This window comes from Hydra vulgaris, chromosome 09 (genome assembly GCF_038396675.1).
Source record: "Hydra vulgaris chromosome 09, alternate assembly HydraT2T_AEP".
NCBI classification, from domain to species: Eukaryota; Metazoa; Cnidaria; class Hydrozoa; order Anthoathecata; family Hydridae; genus Hydra; species Hydra vulgaris.
The window spans coordinates 43452067-43478579 of NC_088928.1; the positions used below are offsets into that span (position 1 = coordinate 43452067).

Here is a 26513-nt window from a genome sequence, read left to right on the forward strand (position 1 = left end):
GGTATTATTTATATATATTAATATATATATTAATATCTTTATGGTATTATTTAGTAGTTTAAGACTAATATAGTCATTGACATTATGAGGTAGATAGTGGGAATTATTTAAAATTCCCCTCCTTTTCAGCCTTACATCCAAGGATTTGAAAAAAAAAAAAAATGACAAATTCTAAATGCAAAACAGGTAAATAAAATTACAACAAAATAATTTTAAATGTAGTTAATTTTTTTTTGTAACCAACTGCTTATATTGTCTAAATCTAAATCAGATATGTTGTACGTACAACCTGGTATTGTTGTGGGTGTAGAAATTAGGCATATAACTTCAGAATTTAGCACCTAACACTCGTTGGCCAAAAGAAGTTTTTATCTGGTCCTTGTGAATGCATGAATCTGACTTTTATATCAAGGTCACTTACATCTTCAGCAATCCCTACCCACCAAAATCCGTCATAAAAACATGCAATATAATCCTTTTTTTGTTATGTTGAATGAAATCTCTTTATTATGTTTGCTTGTTCGAATGATATCAAATGTTTCAGTGCATTTATCAATACTTGTTTTTTAGAACTTATAGTGTTTGAAGCAATTAGAATAAAGTGATGATACATCCTTGTGCCAGGAATTGTTCTTCTTCTAAATATTTTTTTTCTAATTGAACTCTTGTTTGGTCGATTTCATCTTTTGAAAATAATTTAAAATAAATTCCATTTATCTTGGCTTTACAAAAAGAGTACATTAAATTAACATAAAAATCTGCTTAGTAGTTATTTGTTTTAGACTTTCTTGACATACTACTCTTTTACCAGTCCCACAAATACCATCACAGTGGGATTTACCATGGCTGGTAGCAAAAAATACCCATTCAGCACTTAAATCAAAGTCTTTACTGTGATGACAAAGATTGATAAAGTTTTTAAAATTTTTAAATTGTGCTGCACAACCATCGGAAAAGTATTTCACACTTGATACATCAGGTAAATTTTCTTTAATATATCTTCCTGAGTCTTGTAAATAATTCCTGTGTTATGATCAACATCTTCTGAAACAAAAAGATTTATGCTTGAGAAGTTTTTCTTCTATAAAATAAAGTACAATTGTAAAGAGTGAACATTAACTTTTGCTCCAGTGATAACTTTGAACCTCATCCTGAACAACATATTGATATTTTTCATCAAAATCTCCTAAAAATAAGCATTCGCTTTAGTTAAGATTTTCTTTACAGTTTTTCAATTATCTACTTTGTGTTTTTGCAATATATGAATGAGTGGTAAGGTTGTCAATGCTGTCACATAATAAATCATTAAATTCATCTAGTGCAAAGACTGTAACAATAGTGTTGTACAATTGGTACTCTGCCATTGCTTGAATGCTAAATCTTCTTTGAGCTCATGGTCCATAAACTCTTGCACTAAAAAAGTTTTTAATGCTTTAATACCAGGGCATTGGTTACATTGATGCAACATACATTCTGCATTTTCAAGAGAACAAACAATCAATGCCATGAAATCTTTATAACTTTTTTTCCAACTAATGGCATCAATGAGAAATTTTATATTTTGGTGATATATACAAACACATACATTGTGAGTACTTGACGCATTAGTTGTAATGCACCATTTAGGTTTAAGCGTACAAAACTTTGACAAACTGACTTTGATGTTAGGGTAGTCTTTTTTAAACACAACATGTAATTCATTAAGATTGAAAAGCAATAATCTTTTTTAAACATGTTGGTTTTTCTTAACACTTACAAAATCTTTTTTTCCTGGCATCATTCTTGAAAATGCATCACTTTGATAAAAGTTAATCACTAAATTAACTGTTTCTGGTGAAAGTGGGTTTCCAGTTTTTTTTTTGGGCAATGATAGAATTGCCTGCTCATTTTTAACTTTTCTTGCAACTCTAACAAGATATTCAGACACTTCAAAGTAACTTGATATCTTTGTACATGTTCATGATTTTTATGCGAGTGTTAACATTTGCACTTTATGGCGATAAGAATCAGTGTAAAATTTTTTATTTATTTCATACATCAAAATGTCTAGATCATGGTAATTGTTAATGTTGTTGTTTGAAATTGGGCTTTTTATTTCTGTTGTTAAAGAAGTTTCTTTAATATTATATGCTAATGAGACCATTTTTGCAACTCTGTCAATAGTGTTCTCAAATTTTTGTTTTGCTGCAGGCAATTTGCTGTTTTTTGAAAGACTTTTTAGTTTGACTGGTGAAATTTCAAGCAATTCTATAGTAGTATCTAACTTAATGTTTTTCATACTTTTTGATTCCCTTCTTCTAGTGAATTTAAATCTTCATCAGTTTCTACTGCTTTTTTGTAACATTTACTGCAGAATTTCCAACCTGGGATTACATAAGCATTATTTTCTTGCAAAAATTTTGCTAAGTCTAGGGAAATCTTTATATTACCTAAGAAATAAATTTAGTTTTAAGTTTTTAAAATAACTAAAAATAAAAAAATTGTTATAAATAATAAATTCTATTTCTTTTAATTTTCATATCAATTCTGTTGTAATTAATGTTAGATTACCTTTTATAGCAATCTTTTTACTTTCCTTATGTGTTCCAAAAGGATTGCAACACTTTGTAATTTTTCTCTCAAAATATTTCCCATAAAATTGATTATGGTAACAACATATAATTCTTATTGAACTATATTTTTCCCTTAAATTTGCCATATTATTTTTTCTTATTTTTCACAAGGAATATCTTTGAATTGAACAAAACCTTGTTTTCTAGAAAATCCTGTTTTGTGCCAATGAATGTTAAAACTTTTTCCAATATCACATTTCTCCATATTGAATATGTTTATTATCTATACTATTACCTGCCAAAAAATATAAAAACAATAAAATTCACATTCTTTAAGAAAATACAAGCAAGTAAAGTATAACCTTTAAAAAGAACAAAAGATAATAGGATGTAAGCATTCACCAATTTAAAATAATGAAAATAAATTGATTCTCAAACTTAAACTAAAAAAAATAAATATTATTAATTTTAATAATTATTTTATTGTTAATTCCTTTTATATATTAAAAAAAAAAAAATCCAAGGAGATTGGGGGGAGGGGCAGAGTTAGTCGGAGTCCCCCTGACCCTCCCTTGGCATATGAATATAAATGTCCTGAAATAGTCACTAAATAACACTATTTGGTGTTTTATTTAAATAACTTTTTTCAGTAGACCTAATATGAAATAATGATATACAATTAAACTTTTTACTTGGGATTTTGGGCCACATTCTTTATTTGACTTAAATATAATAATATACAATTAATTTACAAGCCAATAATTTTGAACAAAATTGGATAAACGAGGTATTTCCTGAAACAATCAAGTATTGAGGGTGCTAATTTTGGATTCCTCGAATAAAAATCTATTGGGGTACAAAATTTTAAGAAATTTCCCCAAGCCATTATGAAGATACTATATGTCAAAGTTGCTTTGTAGTCGCTTCAGATAACCACTAAAATGATGAGTCAGCATTATTTCAACTGAAATGAACAAATTCTGAGACATAAGGGTGTCATGATTTGGATGATTTCATATAGAAATACCCTGTAGTATTCTTTAAAAGTTTTAGTCTAAGTTATTGATAAATATATTAAAAGTATATTTATTTAGTTTTTAGATAAACAGTTCACAGCTACCTTGAAAGCACATACTGTAACTGCACATCTGGAAATATCTTAAAATTAATCTTGAAATTAAATAATTTTAAAAAAATTTAATAGTATAAGCATACACAATTTTTGAAACATTTTATTTGGTATTTATTATGTAGTAATATAATGTGGCATACTATGTTTCTAAATTAATTTTAATTGTAGCATTTTTTAACATACGGAGCTTCAATAGTTAGTATATTTTATTTTCTTATGATATTCACCTTTAAAATGACTTTTTGGCAGATTTTTAAAGGTTTTAGTAAAAAAATGTGATTCTACATTAGGGTGAAGTGAAAATAAGATTTTTCAGAAATACTTTTCTCCCTGATTTTTATACTAGCTATAAAAAAAAACTAAAAAAACGAGACTGAAATGAGCAAAATTGGACAAGAATTACCTCCTGCAGCAATTTTTGACTAATACTTCTTATTATTGGTAGCGCAAATTTTACATTTAAAATTATTTTTTAAAGTAGAAGTTATAAAGTAAAAGCATTTTAGGTATGGTTGAATTATCCATTAGTATTATGATCAAAAAAATCACTTTTGTATTAAAACAGTTATTGAAATTTAAAAAAAAAATTGAAAAGAAAGATATTTCAATTAAAGAAATTGAATATTAAGCATAAAATTTAATAGAATACATGCTCTACTCAAAGTTTCAATACAAACCATATTTTTAAATGTTAGTAAGAATATATTGTTTGTAATTAATAATATTATTTATAATTGAACAATAAATTTGTTATAATGTATATTATATTTAATAGGAATATTAATTAATTGAATATGGTTTGTGTTGACATGTTATGTTTCTATGTAGAGTTTGATACCTTGCTATGTTTGCTTTTTTTTTGAATTTGATACTTATACTATGAATATACTATAATAAGCTAAAACTTTGCAAAATATATTTCAGTAAATAGAATGTTAAGATTTAAAACAGAATAACCATTCTTTAGATTTTCAAAGCCGCTCTCTGAGGTGCAGCTGCCAACAGGACTAGATGTGATGCTGCATATGAAATATTTGCGAGAAAGTGTAAACAACCTGTACTACATATCATTTTTTCAAACAATATTAAAGTTAAATATGATATAAAATTTTTGTAGAAACTTCCTAGAAAAGCCAACAAAAAGACTTAAGCAGCTTCAACAGCAATGCAGGTCTTAAAAATTTGGGGAAAATGCAACATACCTACTGTGTCATCATTTACATTATTGACAAAGAGAATTTATAATATATTTGAGCAGAGCAAAAAGCTGCAAAAAATTGCTGACAGAGAAAATAAAAACTATTTATAAAACTTATAAATAAAAATTAAAATAAATTCTATAAAGACAAACTAGCTAAACTCTTTGATATGCTTGCAAATGCGAAGATCTAAAAAAACACTCCATCATCATCATTATCATCTTCAAAGCAAATGCGATTATCTCTCCCTTCTTTTTCATTAGTCTGCGAACGCCACAGACTCTTAGAAAGATCTGCTGCAGCTTTGGCATCAGCTGTACTTAAAGATATTGGCATTATTTCGAGTGATGAAAAAAAATATTTTATTGACCGGAGCATAATAAACCGTGAGCACATGAAAGCCAGGGATAACTAGAAAGTTAGTAAAGTCAAAGTAAAAGCGTTGTATTTTGATGGCAAAAAAGGCCAGACCCTTGAATTTTTTGATAAGAAGAAAATCATAGTGATGGAAGAGCACATATCTTTGAATCCTGGAGGGGGCTTTTTGGGACACTGCACTCCTTTTAGCGGAACAGCTGAAGCTATAAAATCTCAAATTCTAAAGTACTCAAAAAAATAAATATCATTTTGGATGATTGCCAAGTGCTTGGCTGTAATGGAACAAATGTAAACACTGGAAACAAGGGTAGTATGATTAAATTGATTGAGTTAGAATTCTGACGGCCTCTTCAATGGGTAATTTGTTTATTACATGCAAATGAGCTTCATCGTTTGTTTTCAGAATTGGATGGAAGAACATCTGGTCCTAGATACTATTCAGGTTTTATTGAAATGTCCCTTGAAACTTGTAAGATCTTAAAGGTTGTTGATTTTCATTTTATAAATCATAATGTAAAAATGCCAGAGGTAGACAGAAAAGCATACAGATCAGCTTTACCTTTTTGACATTTGCCAAGCTGTACTAATTGGCACTTGTTCTGTCAATCTGGAAAAGCGCAGCCCTGGAAAACTGGCTCATTCTAGATGGCTCACCACTGCCAACAGGATCCTCAGATTATATATTTTTACCACCAGTCCTTCATCAAAATTAGTAACTATAACAATATACATTATGCGCATTTACATCCCTATGTGATAAATCATCAAGAGGAGTCTTCTACTTTTCATGGCAGCAGGCATAATAGCCAAATCACGGTATCTTCCAGATGCATTATGTAAGGTAGTAAACAAAGTTATTCAAACAAACGCATTATTTGGTCATCAAGTAAAGACTCTTCTGGCAATGATAACAGATGAGCAGCCACAAATCTGAGAATTAGATGTTAGGCGTATACAGAGAGCTAGAGAAGAAAAAAGTATGAATGCTAATCAAACTAGTGCGGGAATTCAAAGTTCCGACTCTAAATTTTATGCCAAAGAATACATGGGAGTTGATTGATTGAAGTAATACAAAGTAGACAAAGTCACCACTAACAATGCAGCTCACTGATGTGGAACTTAAAGAAGCAAAACAGAATTGCATTCTTCTAAGTAATCTTTCCGTTACCGTGCTAAACGCAAGCTGTAAAATGTTGTGTAAAGATGGTAACAGCTGTTTTCAATCTCAGTTTGCGGTGAAATAAAAAGAGATGGTATGATATGTGTCTGCCTGCAATTAGTAAAAGTATACCAATATTTAACACCATGGCACATTACAACACTATTTTGTAATATTTTTGCCCTATGTATGTTAATATTTTGTAAAAAATTCTCCTGTTCAATAACATGTTAATAAATTAGAAATAATAGTTTTGAGAAGAATCCTACAAACCAATATTTTAAATAAAAATTTAAAACATGGAAAATTCTGAAAATTTGCTTAGTTTGACTTTTGCTGCAGGGGGTCTGATTTTTATTTCTTGTCTGATTTTACTCATCTTAGTCTCAATTTTTAAGTTTTTTTATAACTTATATAGAAATTTGAGAGAAAAATGGAATTTTATAAAAAAAAGTTATTTTCACTCAATCCGAATACCTAATATGTTTTCAATTTGTAACTTTTACTTAAAAAAATAATTTTTAATGTAAAATTTGTGCTACCAATAATATGTAGAAATAGTCAAAAATTACAGCAGGGGGTAATTCTTGTCCAATTTTGCTCATTTTGATCTCATTTTTTTAGTTTTTTTTATGGCTAATATAAAAATCAGGGAGAAAAGTTGTATTTCTGAAAAATGTTATTTTCACTCCGGCCTATTCTACATAAGCGACTTATTTATACTTTTATCACATCTTATATATAAACAAGCTGTCCAATGGACTACATGTAATACAGGTCATGGTTCATGTCACATGGTAGAGCTAAAAATATTTATCCTCAAAAATATCACCGAAATATTTCACAACCGAAAAATTTAGAACCAAAAAGTATACTTTCATTGCAGAATAGAATTACAAAATCCTTTCTTGCGCCGAAAGTTTTAGAACCGAATTTTACAACCAAAAAAATTTGGATCGAATTACAAAATCCTTTCTTTTTTTATTTTAATTTAGTTTAAAAACTTTATTTCACGACTTTCAATCGAAAATTCGATCGAACTTTTTTCGGTTCTAAAATTATTTATGATATTTCAATTGATAATTCGATTGAAATTTTTTTCGGCTCTAAATACATAATATATAATTTATAATATATAAACAAGCTGTCCAATGGACTACATGTAATACAGGTCATGGTTCATGTCACATGATAGAGCCGAAAATATTTATCCTCAAAAATATCACCGAAATATTTCACAACCAAAAAATTTAGAACCGAAAAGTATATTTCATTGCAGAATCGAATTACAAAATCCTTTCTTTTTTTATTTTAATTTAGTTTAAAAACTTTATTTCACGACTTTCGATTGAAAATTTGTTAGAACTTTTTTCGGTTCTAAAATTATGACTTTCGATTGAAAATTCAATTGAAAGTATTTTGGTTCTAATTTTTTTCGTGAATATTTTCGGTTGTGTAATAAATTTCTCATATTCGGTTCTAAATTGAAATTTAGGATTCGGTTGAATCATAGGACGCCTCATGGTTTGTCTCACACCTATCATATATATACTTATTTTTTATATACTAATTGGCATAAAAAACATAATATAAGTTAGCAATTAATGTTAATTTCTTATTAGGGAGGGGGGGGGGAGAGAGAACGCATAATACTTTTTTATTTGCCAACTGCCCAGAGCTTATTTTGACTTGCCCCAGTTTATTAATTTCTAAGGAAAAAAAAAGTTTTATGTAAAATTAAGAATGACAATTGTCTTTTCTGTGTCTTAAATAAGCTTACTTGGTTACACAAAGACATTTATAGCATAAGTATCTCTATTATAGATATAATAGATAAATTTTTTCTTGTTTTTAGAGGGTTGGAATTTCATAAAAACTTTATTAAAATTCATAATAACATTATATATAGACAGTCGTATTACGGCAAATTAAGTTGAAAATTCTCTTAAAACAGATACAAAACAATATGCTATGAAAACATCTGAGATGATTTTAATAAATTTTACTGTTCACTTATAACTGTATTTTTTAAAATAAAAAAAAATTAAAACACTTTTTTAATGTTAATTATGTTGTTTTGTATTTAATGGTTAATTTAAACAATAACAACAAAAAAATGCTATAATGTAATAGGATATTATCAGCTAAATGTTCCTGATTATTTAATTTTTTTAAATACCTTTTTAAGTACCTTAAATAATTTAAAGTTATACTGCAACAACTAAGTTAAAAAATATCTCAAATAAATGGGAAGAAATACCGATAACTGAATAATGTGCACACCTAAGAAAGTTTTTAACTTAGCTCGAGTAAGTTAAAAAGTTAACCTGGTTTATTTTTAATTTTAAAAAATAAATATATTTACAGGCGATGCTTTTTTATTTATTTTTTTAAAACTATATATATTTTTTAAAATAGAAAACAATTATTTATTTAATTGATAAACAAATCTTATTAAATAAAGGAAATTAAAAAAAAACAATCATTTATCTTTCGATAGAAAATCATAGGAAATTAATTTTAAATTTTATAGTATTATTATAACTTTAATGTCATGTAAAAACCTGAAAAAGTGATTAATTTTTAAATACTTTCCACCCTTGGAAATTGGAAATTGATTGTATTCAATCTATTTTCACTTGGAAGTTGGAAAGTTTAACTTTTTTTTGTCTTTCATTATAAATCCATTTACAAACACTTTTAAGTCAGAGAAAACTACTTTCTGAAGTCTTGCTGTTAGAGAGTTTTATTGGGTAAAAACTTAATACCAGTGTTGTGTACATAGTTAGTTTCATTAAGTATTAAATGTTTAAATTTATAATTTAGACACAAGTAAATTTGCTAAAATATACTATAAATAAAAAAATACTGCCCCAACCTAAACCCTTGGTTAATGTAGTAGCAACTCCCTAACATGTTCTCCATATCAGTCCATATATTTATTAAAGCCCCCAGTTACTCGCAATTTCTGTATGATGTCAGAGTGACCACCTAAGTATGCTTTGATATGTGTAAATATGTGTGTGTGCTACTTATTGTATATAACTACTACTACCTATACATATATGCAGTGCTCTAAATGGGGCAGGATGCTATCTTGACACTTTTTTATAAAGTATAAACCATCCCACCACCTTTATACAAATCTCTATATGTAACAATGATTAGGCGGGATGGCATTTTTAATTTACCGAATATCATCTTGTTACTTGTTTTTCTCCATGTCGAGCACTGCATATATATATGTATATGTATATTTAGTAGTAATAGTAGTAGTAGTAGTAGTAGTAGTAGTAGTAGTAGTAGTAGTAGTAGTAGTAGTAGTAGTAGTAGTAGTAGTAGTAGTAGTAGTAGTAGTAGTAGTAGTAGCAGTAGTAGCAATAGCAATACTAGTAAAGACAACATACTTTAACATAAAAGAGATAAAACATAAAAGACTATATAAAATAATCTTATATATCTTTTGGTGTCTGAAACAATATTCGTGCATTATTTTATGACAGCATGTTTTAATTATGGTTTTTCTTAGATTTACTAGTGAGGTTGGTTTTTTTTTGAAAACTTCTGCCTTCAGTTTTACCCAACAATTTTCAATGGAGTTTTAAATAGGTGAATTGCCTGGCCATAGATCAAAAACATTCATTGTATTTTATTGGAGCCTTGTCACGAAAATTTTTGCCATATAACATGTTGCCATGTTGTGGATGAATTTATTAAATTATATATTATATACAACTATTGGCAGTGATTGCACCCCAAATCATAATTGCTGAATATTGTTTAACAGAAGCTACAATCTATCAGCGATTGTTTGCATGAGTTTGGTGGCCAGCAAATATTGCTGTTTTGTGTTCTTTGCAAAGTTTGAGGCCATCACAATTTTTTTTAATAGCTTTAAGGTAATTTAGTATAGTATGATCAAAAATTGGCAAAGGGTCTTCGAACTGTGCCAACACTAACATTCATTCTAGGAGGCAGATGAGTATGAATTTGTGAGCTTGAAATATATCTGTATATTACAGCCAAATGAAGTATAATGATGTCAGTTTTTGAAGCAGTAACTCTTGGTCTTCCGCAGTATTTTCATGAATTGATGTCATCTGTTGACTTGGTGTGCTAAACATCAAGAAAGGTTGTCTTGAACATTTTCAAATGTGCAGCAATCATTTGTTTAGACTTGCTATTTTCCTTTAAAAGATGTGCATTTGCACAATTCACATGTGATGTAGCCATACCCATAAGATAAAAATGACTGAATTACACATGATTTTTATTTCCATATTTATGATATTATATACAGACATTTTTATGACATTTAGGTATTTATAATTATGTTATATAAGTTTAAACAAGAAAGTTTGTTTTTATGTTATCAATATAGGCTAAGAATTTTGACAATAGATATGAAAAACAAAAAAGTATGAAAAATTAATAAAGATATAATAGCAAATTTGTTGGATTATAAAGTTGAATATCATTTTCCATGTTAAGATCTTTTTTTTTTTTTTTATGCTTTGTAAGGAGATTTACCATGCATGCTTTTCTTTAAAGAAAAGCATGCACGATAAACCTGCTTGAAATTTTTAACTACAATTATGACCAAAAGACTCAGCTGACATCCTGGTTTTTATTCAAGCATTTGACAAAGCATTTGACAAAGTGTCATATCAATGCATGCTCTACAAAATAAAAACATACAAAATTGAAGGTAATCTTCTCAAAATTACGTAACCAATAGGTCTCAATAACTTGTCCTTGATGACACTCAGTCATATTAACTAATTATGACTAATGGCATTCTACAAAAATCATTCATATTTTCAAAAATTTCATTCAAAAAAGAATCATGAATTTGATTCAGTTGCTTTGCTCAAAGATCAAGTCAAGCTAACTTCTATTGTTTTATAGAATTTTATAGAAACAATTTTATTATTTTATCGTTATTTGAAATATGATTTGGAATTCTTACGTGATTTAATTTGAGATTTGTTCAATGTTGAAAGTTTTAATCCTGAAACAATTTTTTATATTATAAAATGTTTAAAAGTCTTTTAACTTTCCCGAAACTAAGGGGGTTGCTACAATAAAGGTAATTACTTTTTATTACTATCCATCAGGTTTTAAATATTTACTAGTTTTTTAAACTTAATAGTTATAAATAGTCATAAACTTTTTAGGGTCAGATTGAAATTGAGCAACAGATTGAAGGTTTAGAAATAATTGCAGAGAAATCTGGAGTAATTGACATGAACAGAATTGTTATTCATGGCTGGTCTTACGGTAAAATTAACATCATGTTTGTAGTTATTGTAGATTTTAAATAGTTATTTCATATAAATACAGATACTTTTTTTTGTCAGGTGGATACTTGGCATTAATGGGATTAGCTCAACGCCCTGACATATTCAAGGTTTATATAACAATTTACTTTTTTGTACTACATTAAAATTTAAGTATATTTATATTTATATATACATATATATATATATGTGTGTGTGTGTGTGTGTGTGTGTGTGTGTGTGTGTGTGTGTGTGTGTGTGTGTGTGTGTGTGTGTGTGTGTGTGTGTCATTAATATTGATTATTTTACTTCATAAATCTAAAATATATTGTCCAACAAATTCACAATATTCTGCTCCATCATAACTGCCTATTCTTACATTAAACCAGTCATGTATGTTCTTATTTTTGCAAGTTTTCTTATTTTTGCAAGTTTTCTTATTAAAACAAAGTAGTGTCCTTCTGTAATGTTTTATTATACAAATTGTCTCTTCTGGAATAACTGTGGGAATTTTTGCAAATTCAGTTGTTTTATCTAAAATATCTGCAGTTATTGAGGGATAAAAACTATTTATGTCAAATTTAATAAATGTACAGTCCTTTTTCCATGCTTTATATAAGGTTACTTTCTATATATATATGTTTGTGTGCCACAAAATTTGAAATCAATTTTTGAAAGCTTTTTTCTCAACCAATTTTGGTCAAATTTTGCACACTTAATCATTTTCGATGACAATTCAAGGAAATGGAAAAATTTGACCAAAAAAAGTTAATTAAGTTAACAAAAATTTAATTTGTATTTCCCCATACATTTTATTTATTTGATATGAATTGCGTATTACGTCACAAAAATCTTTGATTTGCAAATTATTTGCAGTTTCGAAGACATTAAAGCGCAGCGATTCAAAACCTATTGTTTTTTAAGTCTTAAGTTATTAAGTTAAACAATTTCCCCATAAGAACACTGAATTAATAAAAAAAAATTTAAAAACGTAACAGTAATTTTTCCTTCTACAAAAGATAACAAAAAAAGAATTTCTAGGCCCAATAGAATTCTGCTTGCATAAAGCATGGATTTGAAAAAAGAATTTTTTTTTTATTTACTAGTTATTTTTGATTATGGAGAACCAATTTATAACATCAGTGGTATTTTTCCACTGTTGTAAGTTTAATTTATTTCTAAGAATATTATTAGTTTTGTCTAATTTAATTTTGCTTTCATATCTAATCTCACTTTTCGAGGGAGCCTACAAGAAAGTTTGTTTCAAAGATTTTATTTATTTAAATAATCTCTAAGTGTTACAAAAGCTTGGGCAGAGGCAGTTGATTCAATTCAATTTTTAAGGTTTATTTTTTTAGCAATTCTATAACCTTCTATGTTAATTGCATTTTCCAAACTTTTAGGGGCTTTTTCATACGATTTTGTAATATTGTTACGCTTAATTATTTCATAGTTTTCTGTTGTGAGTTGGTAAATGTTATTTTTTTTTATCAGCGAGAAACTAAAATATTAGGATTCGACTTTTTTTAACATCTAACACTTGTTTTAACTTTTTGAAACTTGTTATTTATAGGTTGAAACTTTAATGTCTTTATTAAGTCTTTTCTTTCCCCAAAACAATTCTTCAGAAAGAAGGCATCTGTTGCTATTGTTTGAAACCATTCTAAAAAGGTTTTGTCTAACACCAAATCCACTCTTCTCAGGTCATGAAATCTCGTATTTCACCTAAAAAATTAGGATCCTGAGACTTCTGGAGAATCTTTAACAGTGTCTATAATAAGGGCAAATCTGATTTTTCCTCCACTCTTACATGGGTCAGATTTTGTTACCTCACCAAAAAACTGAATCGTTTGCTAAGAACTTTTCATCAATCTTATCTTTTGACTCCACTAATCACATCCTACCTGATATAGCCAGCAAACAGGTTGATCCATTGCTTGACATTTGTATCACTCTGGGTTCTGTATCTAAAGTGGTTTCCTGTTTAGACTCTTCTACAGCTTGTAGTCCAGACAACATACCTGTTATAGTCTTACAGAAGTGTTCTCTGGAGCTGTTGTTTATACTTTCAAAACTATTTAACATGTGCTTATTAGAGTCTTGTTCTCCAGTCTGCTGGAAAGGGGCATCTATTATCCCTGTTTTTCAAAAATTTTGGAGAGCAATTTGACTTGTCTAACTACCGCCCCATTAGTCTACTTCCTATCATAAGCCAGGTTTTTGAGTCTCTGATAAACAAACACTTAATCTCTTGACTTGAATGTAATAACTTATTTTCTGATCACCAATATGGATTTTGATCTTCTCATTCTAATGCTTATTTGTTAAAGGTTATAACTGATAGATTTTATCATGCATTAGATAGATGTGGAGAGGCCTATCTCAATTGACATTTCTAAAGCCTTTAATAAAGTTTGGCATGCTGGTCCTCTCCATAAGTTCTTTTCTTACAGTGTATCAGGTAATATCTTTAAGATAACTTAATCATTCCTTATTAGTTGTATTATAAAAGTTGTCCTTGATGAACTGCACTCTTCTTCATATGTTGTAACTTCAGGGGTTCCTCAATGTTTTGTCCTTGGCCCTATACTTTTTTTATTTTACATCAATCTCTCTGAAATTCTCACATCTAAGGTGGCATTGTTCGCTGATGATACTACCATTTATTCTTGTCTTGATAAGAAGCCAACACTCTCTGATTGTTTTGAGGGGGCATTTGAATTTAAAAAGGATCTCACTTCTGCTACAGCATGGGGCGCTCAATAGCCTGTAAACTTTAACTCAGATAAAACTCAATTTTTTCAGCCAATCGTTATCGCAATAATTTAGATCTTCCTATATTTATGAACATTAATGTACTCAATGTGTCATCTACCCTTCATCTTCTAGGATTAACTCTTACTTTCAAAACCGTATCAGGTATAAAAGGTAGATTACTTTTTTTTTTAAATCCATAATTATTATTGTAGTGTTTTTTATTAAATATATTGTCTATGTTTGTTTTTGGTTTTAAGAAAAAATTTGCTTTCTAACGAATTGTTTTAATAATATGCTCAACCTTTTCAATCAAAGAAATAGTATAACATTTTTTATCTTGTATGTTTTTCAATGTGTAAGTGAAATTATTGTAAATTGAAAATGAAAAACATGTAATTGTGAACAAAAAAATATTTGTTCAATGAGTGGAAAATGTGATCAAAAAATGTGATATATAAATGTGTTGTTTCCCCTAAGTACTGCAAGCAACCACTAATTAGAGTTGGAAGTTACTGAAAGAGAAAAAATGAAGATTGTAGAGCAAGATAATGATTGACAGAAGACTTAGAGGATGGTAAATTGTATGAATCAGGAAAGCAAGATGAAGGAAGCGAATTCCAAAGATATGGCAATAGTATTCCATACAAGGCTGATAGAGAATATAATCCGGAGTAAGAAAGTGTCAAGCTCGATAAAGAGATACAACCTTAGCAGATGCTAATTTTGCAACGGATTTGATATATGGTTTGCAAGAAAGATCGTAAGTAAGAGTTAATCCGAAAAGACAAAGGGTAGATGACTCATTGAGTACATTACTGTTCATAAATATAAGAAGATCTAAATTATTGCGATAACGATTGGCTGAAAAAATTGAGTTTTATCTGAGTTAAAGTTCACCTGCTACTGTGAGCCCCATGCTGTAGCAGAAGTGAGATCCTTTTCAAGCTCAAATGCTTCCTCCAAGCAATCAGAGAGTGTTGGCTTCTTATCATAGCAAGAATAAATGGTAGTATCATCAGCAAACAATGCCACCTTAGATGTGAGAAAATCTGGAAGATTTTTAATGTAAATTAAAAAGAGTATAGAGGCAAGGATTGAACCCTGAGAAAGGCCTGAAGTTACAGAATAAGAAGAAGAGTGCTGTCCATCAAGGACAACTTTTATACTACGATTGGGGCGGAAGGATTCAATAATCTTAAAGATGTTAGCAGATACACCATAACAAAAAAGTTTATGGAGAAGACCAGCATGCCAAACTTTATCAAAAGCTTTAGAAATGTCAAGAGCGATGGCCTTAACCTCTCCACCTTCATCTAATGCACAATAAAACCTATCGTCTATTACTGTTAACAAATCAGCTGTAGAACGAGACGATCAAAATCCATATTGATGATTAGAAAGTAAGTTATTAGATTCAAGATAAGAGGTTTAGTGTTTGTTAATTAAAGATTCAAAAACCTTGCTTATGATAGGAAGAAGACTAATAAGATGGTAGTTAGATGAATCAGATCACTCTCCAGAATTTTTGAAAATAGAGATAAAAGATCCCGCTTTCCAGCAGGCTGGAAAACAAGTGTCTGATAAGCACTTGTTGAATAGTTTTGAAAGTATAGACCACATCTCCGGAGAACGCTTCTGCAAGATTATAATAGGTATGTTGTCCATGCCACAAGCTATAGAAGAGTCTAAGTGGGAAATGACTTTAGATACAGAAGCTGGAGTGATATGAATGTCAAGCAAGGAATCAATCTCTTTGATGCTATATCAGGTAGTATGCAAGAGAGTGGAATCAAGAGACAATATTGATGAAAAGTTCTTAGCAAACAATTCAGCTTTGTCTTTAGGTGAGGTGACAAAGTCTGAACCATACAAGAGAGGTGGAATTACAGATTTGCCCTTATTATTGATACTACTAAAGATTCTACAAAAGTCACGAGAGCCTATTTTTTGTTGTGAAATATGAGATTTCATGAGCTTAGAATAGCGGGCTTTGGCGTTAGACAAAACCTTTTTACAATGGTTTCTAGCAGAAATAAACAGACGTCTGTTTTCTGGAGAATTGTTTTGCTGATAGATATGGAAGTAATGGTTTCGATTGGCAATTGCAGCAGCTCGATGTGAGCAAAACCATAGAGAAGAGTGAGGCTTGACCTGGAACCATTGAGAGGGAATAAAAGATTCCATACCTGCCTGAATCCACAAAGTTATGTAAGAAGCACATTGGTCAACAGGAAGACAAAAGATTTCTACTCAAGGACCATCACAAAGAAAATCACGGAAAGAGTCCCAGTCAGCTTTAAGGTAGTTGTAAGAGGAACAATGATAGGGGGATTCAGATGATGAAGAAGAATGAGATAGTAGTTTTAGAGAGATCAAACTGTGATCAGAAGCACCTAAGAGTGAATGTGGAGAAACTGAGCACTGACTAGGATCAGAAACAAGACATAAGTCGAGCAGAGAAGGTAAATGATTAGGGTTGTCTGGAAAGCGAGTTGGAAAGTTGACTATTTGAGTTAGGGATTGTGAAAAGCAAAAGTTGTGGGCTTTAAAGCCTACAGAGTCACTGACACTAGAGCCAAGCCATTCAGATCAATATGATCAGAAATAACATCAAAAAGAGTGCAGTCTTGAGATGAAGGAGAGCGATATAGAACAAAGAGAAAGGCAATAGAGTGAATTGGTGCTAAACGAAAGCACATAAAAGAATAGTCTATGGATTCAAACCTAGTTTCCTGACAAATGAGTGAATTGTTACGAATGTAAATGCCCAGACCAAGCATGTGACTATTGGAGTCTTTCCGAATTAAAGGAAGGTAACCATCAACACTAAGATCACAAGATGAGACAGCTGAACTCAAATTAGTCTCACAAAGACCAAGTAGGTCTGGTGAACTTTGCAAGAGATAAGACTCAACAGAAGAAAAGTTACTTCGAAGACCACAAATATTAGTGAATGATAGGTTTAGAGAACTTGGTGATGACAATGGTTTTTTGTGTTTAATAGTTTTTGGTACTTTATTCATTTTTAAATTTGTTAAAGAACTTGACTCAATACATAGATATTACTTAGTACACTGTTTAATAGCCCAAGCAATTGCCTCATTACTATTAATAAAATCTAAGCCGTAACAAAGGGTTCCAAATGTGGCCTTGGCAATGCACACCAAGAGTACAAACAGGGACACCATCCATGCGCAACATGGCACTGTTAATACTTTGATATTTTCCGGCTATTGATGGAATTAGCCTCTCTGAGAGCTACCACAGAGTTCAGGAAACCTGACTACCAGCCAGCCTCAGAACCATAAAACTGAGTTTTAGAGCTGAACCCACATTAGGAGATCATAGAATGAGTTGCCTAGTCATAAAAACAGAGACACAAGCAAAACCCATGCGTTGAGTCAAGAAGATCCAGCATTCAACATCCTAAACTGGAAACAATATATTAAAAACACATTTGCACCAACTTAATAGATGAAGAAGAGGTGCAAGGCTGGTCAACAGATAGAATCTGTTTACCCCTTAAGTCTTTGCCTAGGAGGCCTTTTACAAGACAGTAGCCGGATGCATTTAACATCTCCCCAAGATGAGTATTTTTATCGAGTCACCATCTTTAGCTTTTACTCAACCAAGAGCCCCAAGGCAGGGGGTGTTTTAAGTCGGAGTTGGCATCTCCTAGCCTTTGCCTAAAAAGGTGTATCCTACAAGGTAGCAAGACATGAAGCAGATTGTACTGGGTTTCATGTTACTAGTAGTAGGATAACCTGACCTGACAATGTTTTAATATTGAAGCTTGTTGGCATACTTTTTCTACTATACTAAATAACATTATTATACAACATGTACCTAAAGTGCGAGTCAGTGAAGAGCATAAATCATCACACAAGATATCCTTATTATATATATATATATATATATATATATATATATATATATATATATATATATATATATATATATATATATATATATATATATATATATATATATATATATATGTAAAAACATTTATTTTATTTAAGTTAATTGACGGACAGACTTGTATGTGTGTATGGCCGAGAGGTTAATGCAAGCAAACAAAAATAAACTTTAATTTGGGCAGACATTTTCACAGGCACCCCTCTTTAGTAAGTCCGTAAAAAATGAGTCTCATGCAAGGTGAGTAATATTGAAAACAAGGCCTAAAACCCAGAGCCGGGGCTACCCCACACTTCCTTATTGGGGGCGCCTAGCAAATTTTGGAGTCCTTGCAAATTTAAGGAATTTTTTTTTAGCAACATCTTGCGAAATTTTTTTTTTTAATTTTGGGACCCTAATGACAAAATTTTCAGCAGGGTCTCCAAACTATTAGCCATGTCACTGTTAGAACCTATTTTTAGCGGCCTCTTTATGCCTAAAAGTCTGCCTTACTCAGGGCTAGTGTATAAGGGGTGGCATGTGTGTGTGCATAGAGGGACGCAAAACCTTTGACTCTCCTATACCATGCATCTTTTTATGTCCGCAAACTAGGACCTTTAGTCAAAAAATTAATTTTTCCAATGGTCAGCTGGCAAATTATGGATAATGATGTATGGCTTTATTTTTTTTTTTAGATTATCAGTTCTTCAAAAATATTTAGTTGTTAATTAGTACTTGTTAATTGTGATAAATTAGAAAAACGAACATTACTAAGGACTTTTTTTAAATTTGTGAGTAAGTACTTTTTAATTGAATTTCCCCCTTTGCCCCCTCCTCCTCCTTCCATACACTTTTGTACGCTATTTGAACATCCCTCCCTCCTCCCTCTTATGAACGTACGTACCTCTATTGGAAATGCTATGAACGCTTTAATTATCTACAATCTTGTGTATCCAAATATTTATAAATTATTACAAATTTTAGCAATACTACTTGTTTCAACAGCTTCATTTAAAACTTGTTTCAACAGCTTCATTTAAAACTTGTTTCAACAGCTTCATTTAAAACTTGTTTCAACAGCTTCATTTAAAACTTGTTTCAACAGCTTCATTTAAAACTTGTTTCAACAGCTTCATTTAAAACTTGTTTCAACAGCTTCATTTAAAACTTGTTTCAACAGCTTCATTTAAAACTTGTTTCAACAGCTTCATTTAAAACTTGTTTCATTAGCTTCATTTAAAACTTGTTTCAACAGCTTCATTTGGTCTTTTTCAACATTTTTTCTGGGTGCTTATACTGCACATAAACTTTAATGAAAATTACATGACAGAAAAGTAGTTAATGTGTTTGAGGCAGACTTAAAACAGTTGGCTTATCTTGCTAAATTGGTAGAAGAGTCAGTCCATTTGGCATTTGTTGTAAGATTGCCAGAGGTTTTGTCATCAAGATTTTAAGCCATGATCAACTGAATTAAGTATAGGCTGCATTGATTTGTGTAAATATGAATAACAGTTATACTTTTAGTGGTGCCCATGCTAGAAAAGTTTCATTAGTGTGTTGCACAAGATGCGGAGTGTCGAAATGCGGCATTAAAAGCTGAAGAAATGCAAAGTATGAGTTAGAATGCGAAATGCGAAAAATGCGGCATTAAAAGCTGAAGAAATGCAAAGTATGAGTTAGGTTTTTAGCTCTTCTTATTCTATATATAACAAACAGAATTGTGGAAAGAAATTACCGTACAATTAAAAGAATAGTATTAAAAACTTCAATACTAGTAGTAATGCTAGTATATTGGTACAATATTTTAGTTCGATTGTTACTATGTTAGTTGCAACACAATTTTAGATATCTATTCCTATCATCGTTGCTTTTGTTTTTTATTTTCATTTGTTAAATAGAATAAAATAGATTTTGATGATAAAAAACAAGGATTGATAGATAAAATATAAAAGCTATGCCACAATAGTGAAAATAAAATAAAAATAAAAAATTTATTACTAATTTTTCAGCTATTAATATCACAAACTATTTCTATTTATAATTTTTTTTTACGTTTTTATTTGCAATTTTTGGTATCAATACAAAAGAACAGATTTGTGTTTGTAAAATTGCCTAAACATTTTTTATATTAATTCAGATAGCTATAGCCGGTGCTCCGGTTACGTGCTGGCAATTATATGACACTGGTTATACTGAGCGTTACATGAAAACTCCAGCAGAAAATAAGAAAGCATATCAAGATGGTTCGGTACTCAAATTTGCTAGTCAGTTTCCTAATGAGTAAGTTAATTGTTATTTATTCTTTAGCGGTGTAATTATTGTTTTAATAATAATAAATAGTGATAATAATAATAGTTGCTTTCAGACCCAACCGTTTGATGATAATCCATGGTCTCATGGATGAAAATGTTCACTTTAGTCATACTAAGGCTCTTATATCTGAACTTGTTAAAGAAGGGAAGCCCTACCAGCTACAAGTAATTTTTTAAATAATATTTTGTCTCTTGGATTTTTGTTTTAATGGGCAAGTTGTTTTGAATGTCCAAAAAATAATTTTCAAATTTTTGCAAATTTCAAGTATTGCTTAGGAAAAGTAAAAACATCATGGAAACACAAAAGTTGCATTTTTTTTATTTTTTTGGCTGGCTTTTTAGTAGTTTTTTTCTTATTCTTACCGCTTTATCGGTATAATTACAAAAAATACGAAAAATAGGGCTTTTTGTTTCAATAATTTTATACTGTCCCAAAAGATAATTTTTTAAAAATCATTTAGTTTTCCTCGTTGAGTTTTTTTAACAAATATTTATTTTTATATACTTAATCTCATAATATGCAATTATTCTTAGGCCTTACCTATATTTTTTTTTATAGACAAATTTGTTTATATATTTATAGATAAATTTGTTTCCAGGTGTACCCAAATGAACGTCATGGGATTCGAAATCCTATTGCTGCAAAACATTTTGAGACCAATGTTGTTTGGTTCTTACAACAATACTTGAGTACAATTAAAATTGAATAAGATACGTAAGTTATCTTATTTCAAGTCTATCATACGTCATTCACTTATATCAATGATTAAGCGTAAATACTCTTAAGCAAGTCTTATCTTAATGTCTTATGAAAATTTATCTCATTATATTAGATGAATAATACATAAAATCAAGTTCGATGTTATATTTATAGATGAATATTTTATATATCAAAAAATAAAAAATATTTTTAATTTATTATCGTTTATGGAACAATAAAAAAGAATAACGTTTTTTTCTTTTTTGTATCCCTCGATCATTGAATTCATTTTTTCAACAGCTAGCGTATAATGAGATTACTTTACGCCCTAAGGACTTTATCACAGAAAATTTAAGCCTAATGCTTCTTCTGTTAAAACGTCTTCAAAGTGGCGCATTTTTTGCTATTAATTATTTAATATATAAAGCAAACACAGCAGAGAAACCATATTGTTTTTGCAAACTATTACAACTCTCGTGCAAACTATTACAACCCTCGGTTGGATAAATTTCAGAAAATAACAGAACTTCTTAGTGTAATTTACCGTGCCAAACATTCATTTGGTTTGTTTTTATAAAACGCATTACTGGGAAAAAAATAACTGAGTTTGTTAGGCACCTTGTTAAAAAGATGTGATATAATTTTATACTTTTTTTTTCTGTTTTGAGAAAACCTCTATTGAGCCAGTTTTCATATTTAATTGGCGTAATTTTAAAGCGTGCTAAAGTCACCCATGTCATAAATGTTATTTACATATCTTCGCATTTATATTAAATGGATATATTTTTCGTTTTTTTCTTTTAATGATATAATTTATTTCTTTGTAATATAATTAATTAATGTTATTATTGATGTTGTTACTCTCGGTGTAGTTAAGGCAGTTTTAAAATATTATAGCGTGTCTATGATATTTTGTTAAATGTGTACGACATATTTCCGTTAAATGATCAGGTCTGTAAGTTATGAAATGACGAAAAAAATTAAAATGATAAATTTTTCATAAAATATAAATGTTTGTAGCGAAAAAACCCTGACCAAAGATTTTTTTTTTTTTTTTTTTAAAAAAAATCTTAAAATCACAATCGCTTGTGTAAATTTTAATAAGATTTTAAATAAATCGTTTTTTAGGTAAAATGAACATAGTTTAACAATATGATTTGTTCTGATCGTTTATTGGCATTTTTTCTTAACTATAAGCCCTTTTTTGGACGGAATTCTAGTATTTTTTGTGAAAATTGATAGAAATAATGTGTTTTGACAAAAATATATAGATAATATACGTCAGAACCGATTAGACTAGGATCTATAGTAAATTAAGGAACTTTTTCAAAAGATTTTAATTAAATTCATGTTAACGGCGATGAGCGGAATTGATCTAAAGTCTCCAAAATGGTATTCTTTAGATTCACTATTAGGAGTAGTAAAAAAGTTTTGAAAGTTATATAAAAAAAAGAAAAGTTTCTTTGTATATTAAAAAAACCTGAAGCAAAAAAAAATTATACTATTTAAAGTTCTTGTTTGGGCATAATAAGCTGATAAAATCATGTCAAATAAAAGAAAAATTTGTATTTCCCCTTAACTATTTTTCTTTTTTTATACTTAGTTTTATTTGGTTATAATTACTTTTTACAACGTTTTTTTCACTCTGTTTTGAATTAGTTTACAAAACTAATTTAAAACAGAGTTAATGTTGAAGATTTCAAATCGCTTTTTCTAAAAATGTTGAAAAGTGTAGGGTAACTTTTCCAATTGCTGGCCATTAACGATATACTGGCCACTCTTTGAACCTTTTTAAATAAAATAAAATGGTGATTTATTTTATAATCTGGCCGGTTATAATCAACTTACTGGCTATGGCAAACAAATGGTATCAAGTGCGGTATCATATGCGGTAGTGGTGTAGTGGTAAGAGCGCTCGCTTCATAAGCGAGAGGTTCGGAGTTCGACTCCCACCACGTCCCTGGAAGTACCGCGCTCAACTTAGTTTCTCCGCGCAGCGGCCTTGCTCGGAAAGGTTCGTGTTTCGGAGTTAAAGAGTTGAGAGAGGGTTGTACCACGAATAACAACTAAAAAAAATAAAATAAAAATAAAAATACAAAAAAATGAGTAGCCTCCTCGACTGTAGTGGCCCCCCTCGGGCCTTGGGGAGGTGAATAATATAAAAAAAAAAAAAAAAAAAAAAAAAAAAAAAAAGTGGACAAAAATCGTAATAAAGTATTTAATTAAAAAACTTTATCTTAAATTTTAAAACGAAATTTTCTCATACTTAGTTATAATTCATGTGACATGATTAATAACTAAGTCACTTAGTCATACAACCTTAATTTACTTTTTTTCCACCATGCTATGTTTAAGAATTTTATTACACTCAGTAAGTGTGATTAAATCTTGACACATAGCATGGGAGAGAAAAATTAAATTAAGGTTGTTAACTAGTAAACAATATCTAAATTTTACTTAAATTTATTTAGTTATACTTAAATAAAAATTTGAATGTTGCATAAAAGGTAAAAAAAAAATAAAAGTAATAATTATATATTTTTTAAATTAATATATTTACATATGTTTGGAGATTTGTTGTTATAAAATAGTATTAAATATGAAAAGACAAGCAAGTAAAAAAATATTGGAAAATCTAAAGTCAAATGTTATCTTTAAACCAACATCAAGGATAATAAATAAACGAAAAGCAATGAACAAAATCTAATATGAAACTGGCAGCAAGATAAAAGCATAAAATTGGCAATATATGCAGTTTTAAATGGTATGTTTCAGCGAAAAGCAAGTACAACATATAAAGTTACACAATCAACTCTGCAGACCATGATCTATGGAAAGTCTGTAATAGGAGGAAAACCAGGGAAAAAGCCAATTCTTGATAATCTTGAAAAAAAACTTATTGATTATGCTGGCAATCGTGCCTAAATTAAAATCGGTTTTCGCAAAAAAACATTTATTGATTATGCTGCTAACTTGGCAAAACAATATAAATTAAATTTTTTAAATGGTAAAACTGGTGAATAGTGGTGGCAACTGCTTAAAAAGAGATATGGTTTTGTGAGTCTTTGTTGTCCAGAACCTACAGCTTCTATGCAACATAAATGTATGGATAGGGCAAAAGTTTCATAATATTTCACAACTTTGGAAAGACTAATGCAAAATAAAAACTTATTCGACAAACCAGAATGTATTTGGAACCAAATTGAAATTGTAGAACTTCCAGCTCACACCAGCAACTAGTCGCAGCCCTGTGACTGAACAGTTTTTAAGCCACTGAAAAATGCCTATTCTGATGTGTGTCAAAGTATGATGAATGACTACCCAGGGCTTACGGTTTCACATTCTAACTTTTGCGGTTTATTTTCAAAAGCATGTCAATGTGCAGTGACTGATTCATATATATACTCTGGATGTCGTGCTTGTGAAATTTAATACAGATGCTGTTCCAAATGAGGCATACATCCCAAATATTTTGTATAGTATAGTTTCAGATATTGTGCCAGTTGTATGTGAGGAGCTATTAATAAACAATCTTCTATCATTGCCTGATCTAACAGAGCACATCTATGCAAGAACGCTCCCCACAGTAGAAAATAAGTCAATTGATTTTTCTATTTCTAAGGCAATACAGTGGATTTGGATATTAATACAGAACTAAGTCTTCAAGAAAAAGAAGTTATTGAATCAAAATTAGTTAAACAAATTTCTTTTGATAGTTCATCAATGCTTCATGGAGTTCAGATTTCAAGCAATTTTTTAATGCAATATGTGAATGTTTGCAACACCCAGATCTAAATAATAAAAATTTAGCTTCTCAAAACACATCAATAGATTTCAAAATTTCATTTTCATTTGCTAATTCATCTAGTCTTATTCTTTAACGCAAATTAAAAAAAAGAAGATGAACTCAAAAAACTCAAATTTAAAGTTTTTTGTTCTCACATCAGAGGAGGCTTATATGAAGATATTATCTTGATTTTATGCTGTTTTTTTTTTCTAGTTTTACTTTATTTTCTAAATAATTGCATTATAATAAATAAATTACAATGCTTTATTAACCTGTTCAATGTGTTTCCAACTGACCAATGCCCAATAAGATGGCCGGTATTTGGTAAAATTGTTTATCTTTATTTTCTGCATTATATATAATTTGGTCTTATGATAATTACAATAATCTTTTCCTAAAATGATAGAGTTTTTAATTATTCGAAATTTGATATATGAAATGCAATATATACTTTATTTATTTTCTGCAATCGGTGATTCTTGTAAAAATGTGGCCAATAATTGGCGAAATCACCCTACATACGCCGCACTATGAAGCGAAAAGGTCAAAAAGTTGCCATAAGTGGAATTTTTTAATACACCATTTTCATTAATTTTTTTTTACAATTTATTAAAAAAAAATATTAAAGGATAATTTGAAAAAAGTATATTTGGTTCTCTCATGTCTACTATCCTAGTCAGAGAAGCATTTTTTCCTACCTATTAAAAGGTAAAAAAAGTTGGCTAAAATTCGCGAACTTTTTATACTTTTCTAATTTTTATTTTTTTTACTCATTAAGATGATTTTTTTATTTTTTTTTAATCATAAAGCTTTATTTAGGCATTCTTTTTCAAAAGTAAAAAGCTTAAAATATTAAGTAAAAAGCTTAAAATATAGCTTTTGCCAAATGAGTAATTAAAATATTAGGTGAAAATATAAATTTTCCAATAAATATTGTTTTTGAAAATAATATCTCAAAAGTTCTGCAGAGTTCTACCCTAAAATGACTTTTTTATTCTAGGGGATGTTATCATGGATAACTAAAAAAAAATCAGCTGCCCCAAATTGCCCGAAATGGATTTATGGGCAAAAGTATAAAAAATAAAAATCTGTGTAAAATATTTTGCCCCCCCCCCCCCACAATGAGGGGGTTGTAAACTGTACGTGGTCATTACTTCTGAACGCCAAAATATTTTTTTATGAAATTTGAATTATATTGATAAAATTAAATTTTATTTGAAGTTTTGAAAACAATTATGTTTAAAATACTGTACCCCCTCTCAAAGGGTTGAAGGGGGCCGTTATTTGGGTTCTTCATGTTCCCAAGCTCCAACAACCGTAATATTTTGTAACACATCCTCATTTGTTAATAGTATTAAAAT

At 29.6% G+C, this 26513-nt stretch overlaps 1 protein-coding gene across 7 annotated transcripts in view; it reads left to right on the forward strand.

Annotated features, from left to right (window-relative positions):
* LOC101237474 (dipeptidyl peptidase 8) overlaps nucleotides 1-21579 on the forward strand; it is an 87837-nt gene extending 66258 nt beyond the window's left edge. For 4 of the 7 annotated variants that reach the window (XM_065805813.1, XM_065805815.1, XM_065805817.1 and 1 more), the window contains 5 exons: nucleotides 11598-11700; nucleotides 11781-11830; nucleotides 20491-20633; nucleotides 20719-20830; nucleotides 21265-21579. In XM_065805813.1, the coding sequence (XP_065661885.1) occupies nucleotides 11598-11700; nucleotides 11781-11830; nucleotides 20491-20633; nucleotides 20719-20830; nucleotides 21265-21375 (519 nt within the window). In that variant the 3' untranslated portion in view covers nucleotides 21376-21579. Of the gene's footprint in view, nucleotides 1-11597; nucleotides 11701-11780; nucleotides 11831-20490; nucleotides 20634-20708; nucleotides 20831-21264 lie in introns of all 7 variants that reach the window. The other 3 variants (XR_010640863.1, XR_010640864.1, XM_065805816.1) reach the window with 2 other exon arrangements.
* The last annotated feature ends 4934 nt before the right edge of the window (nucleotides 21580-26513 follow it).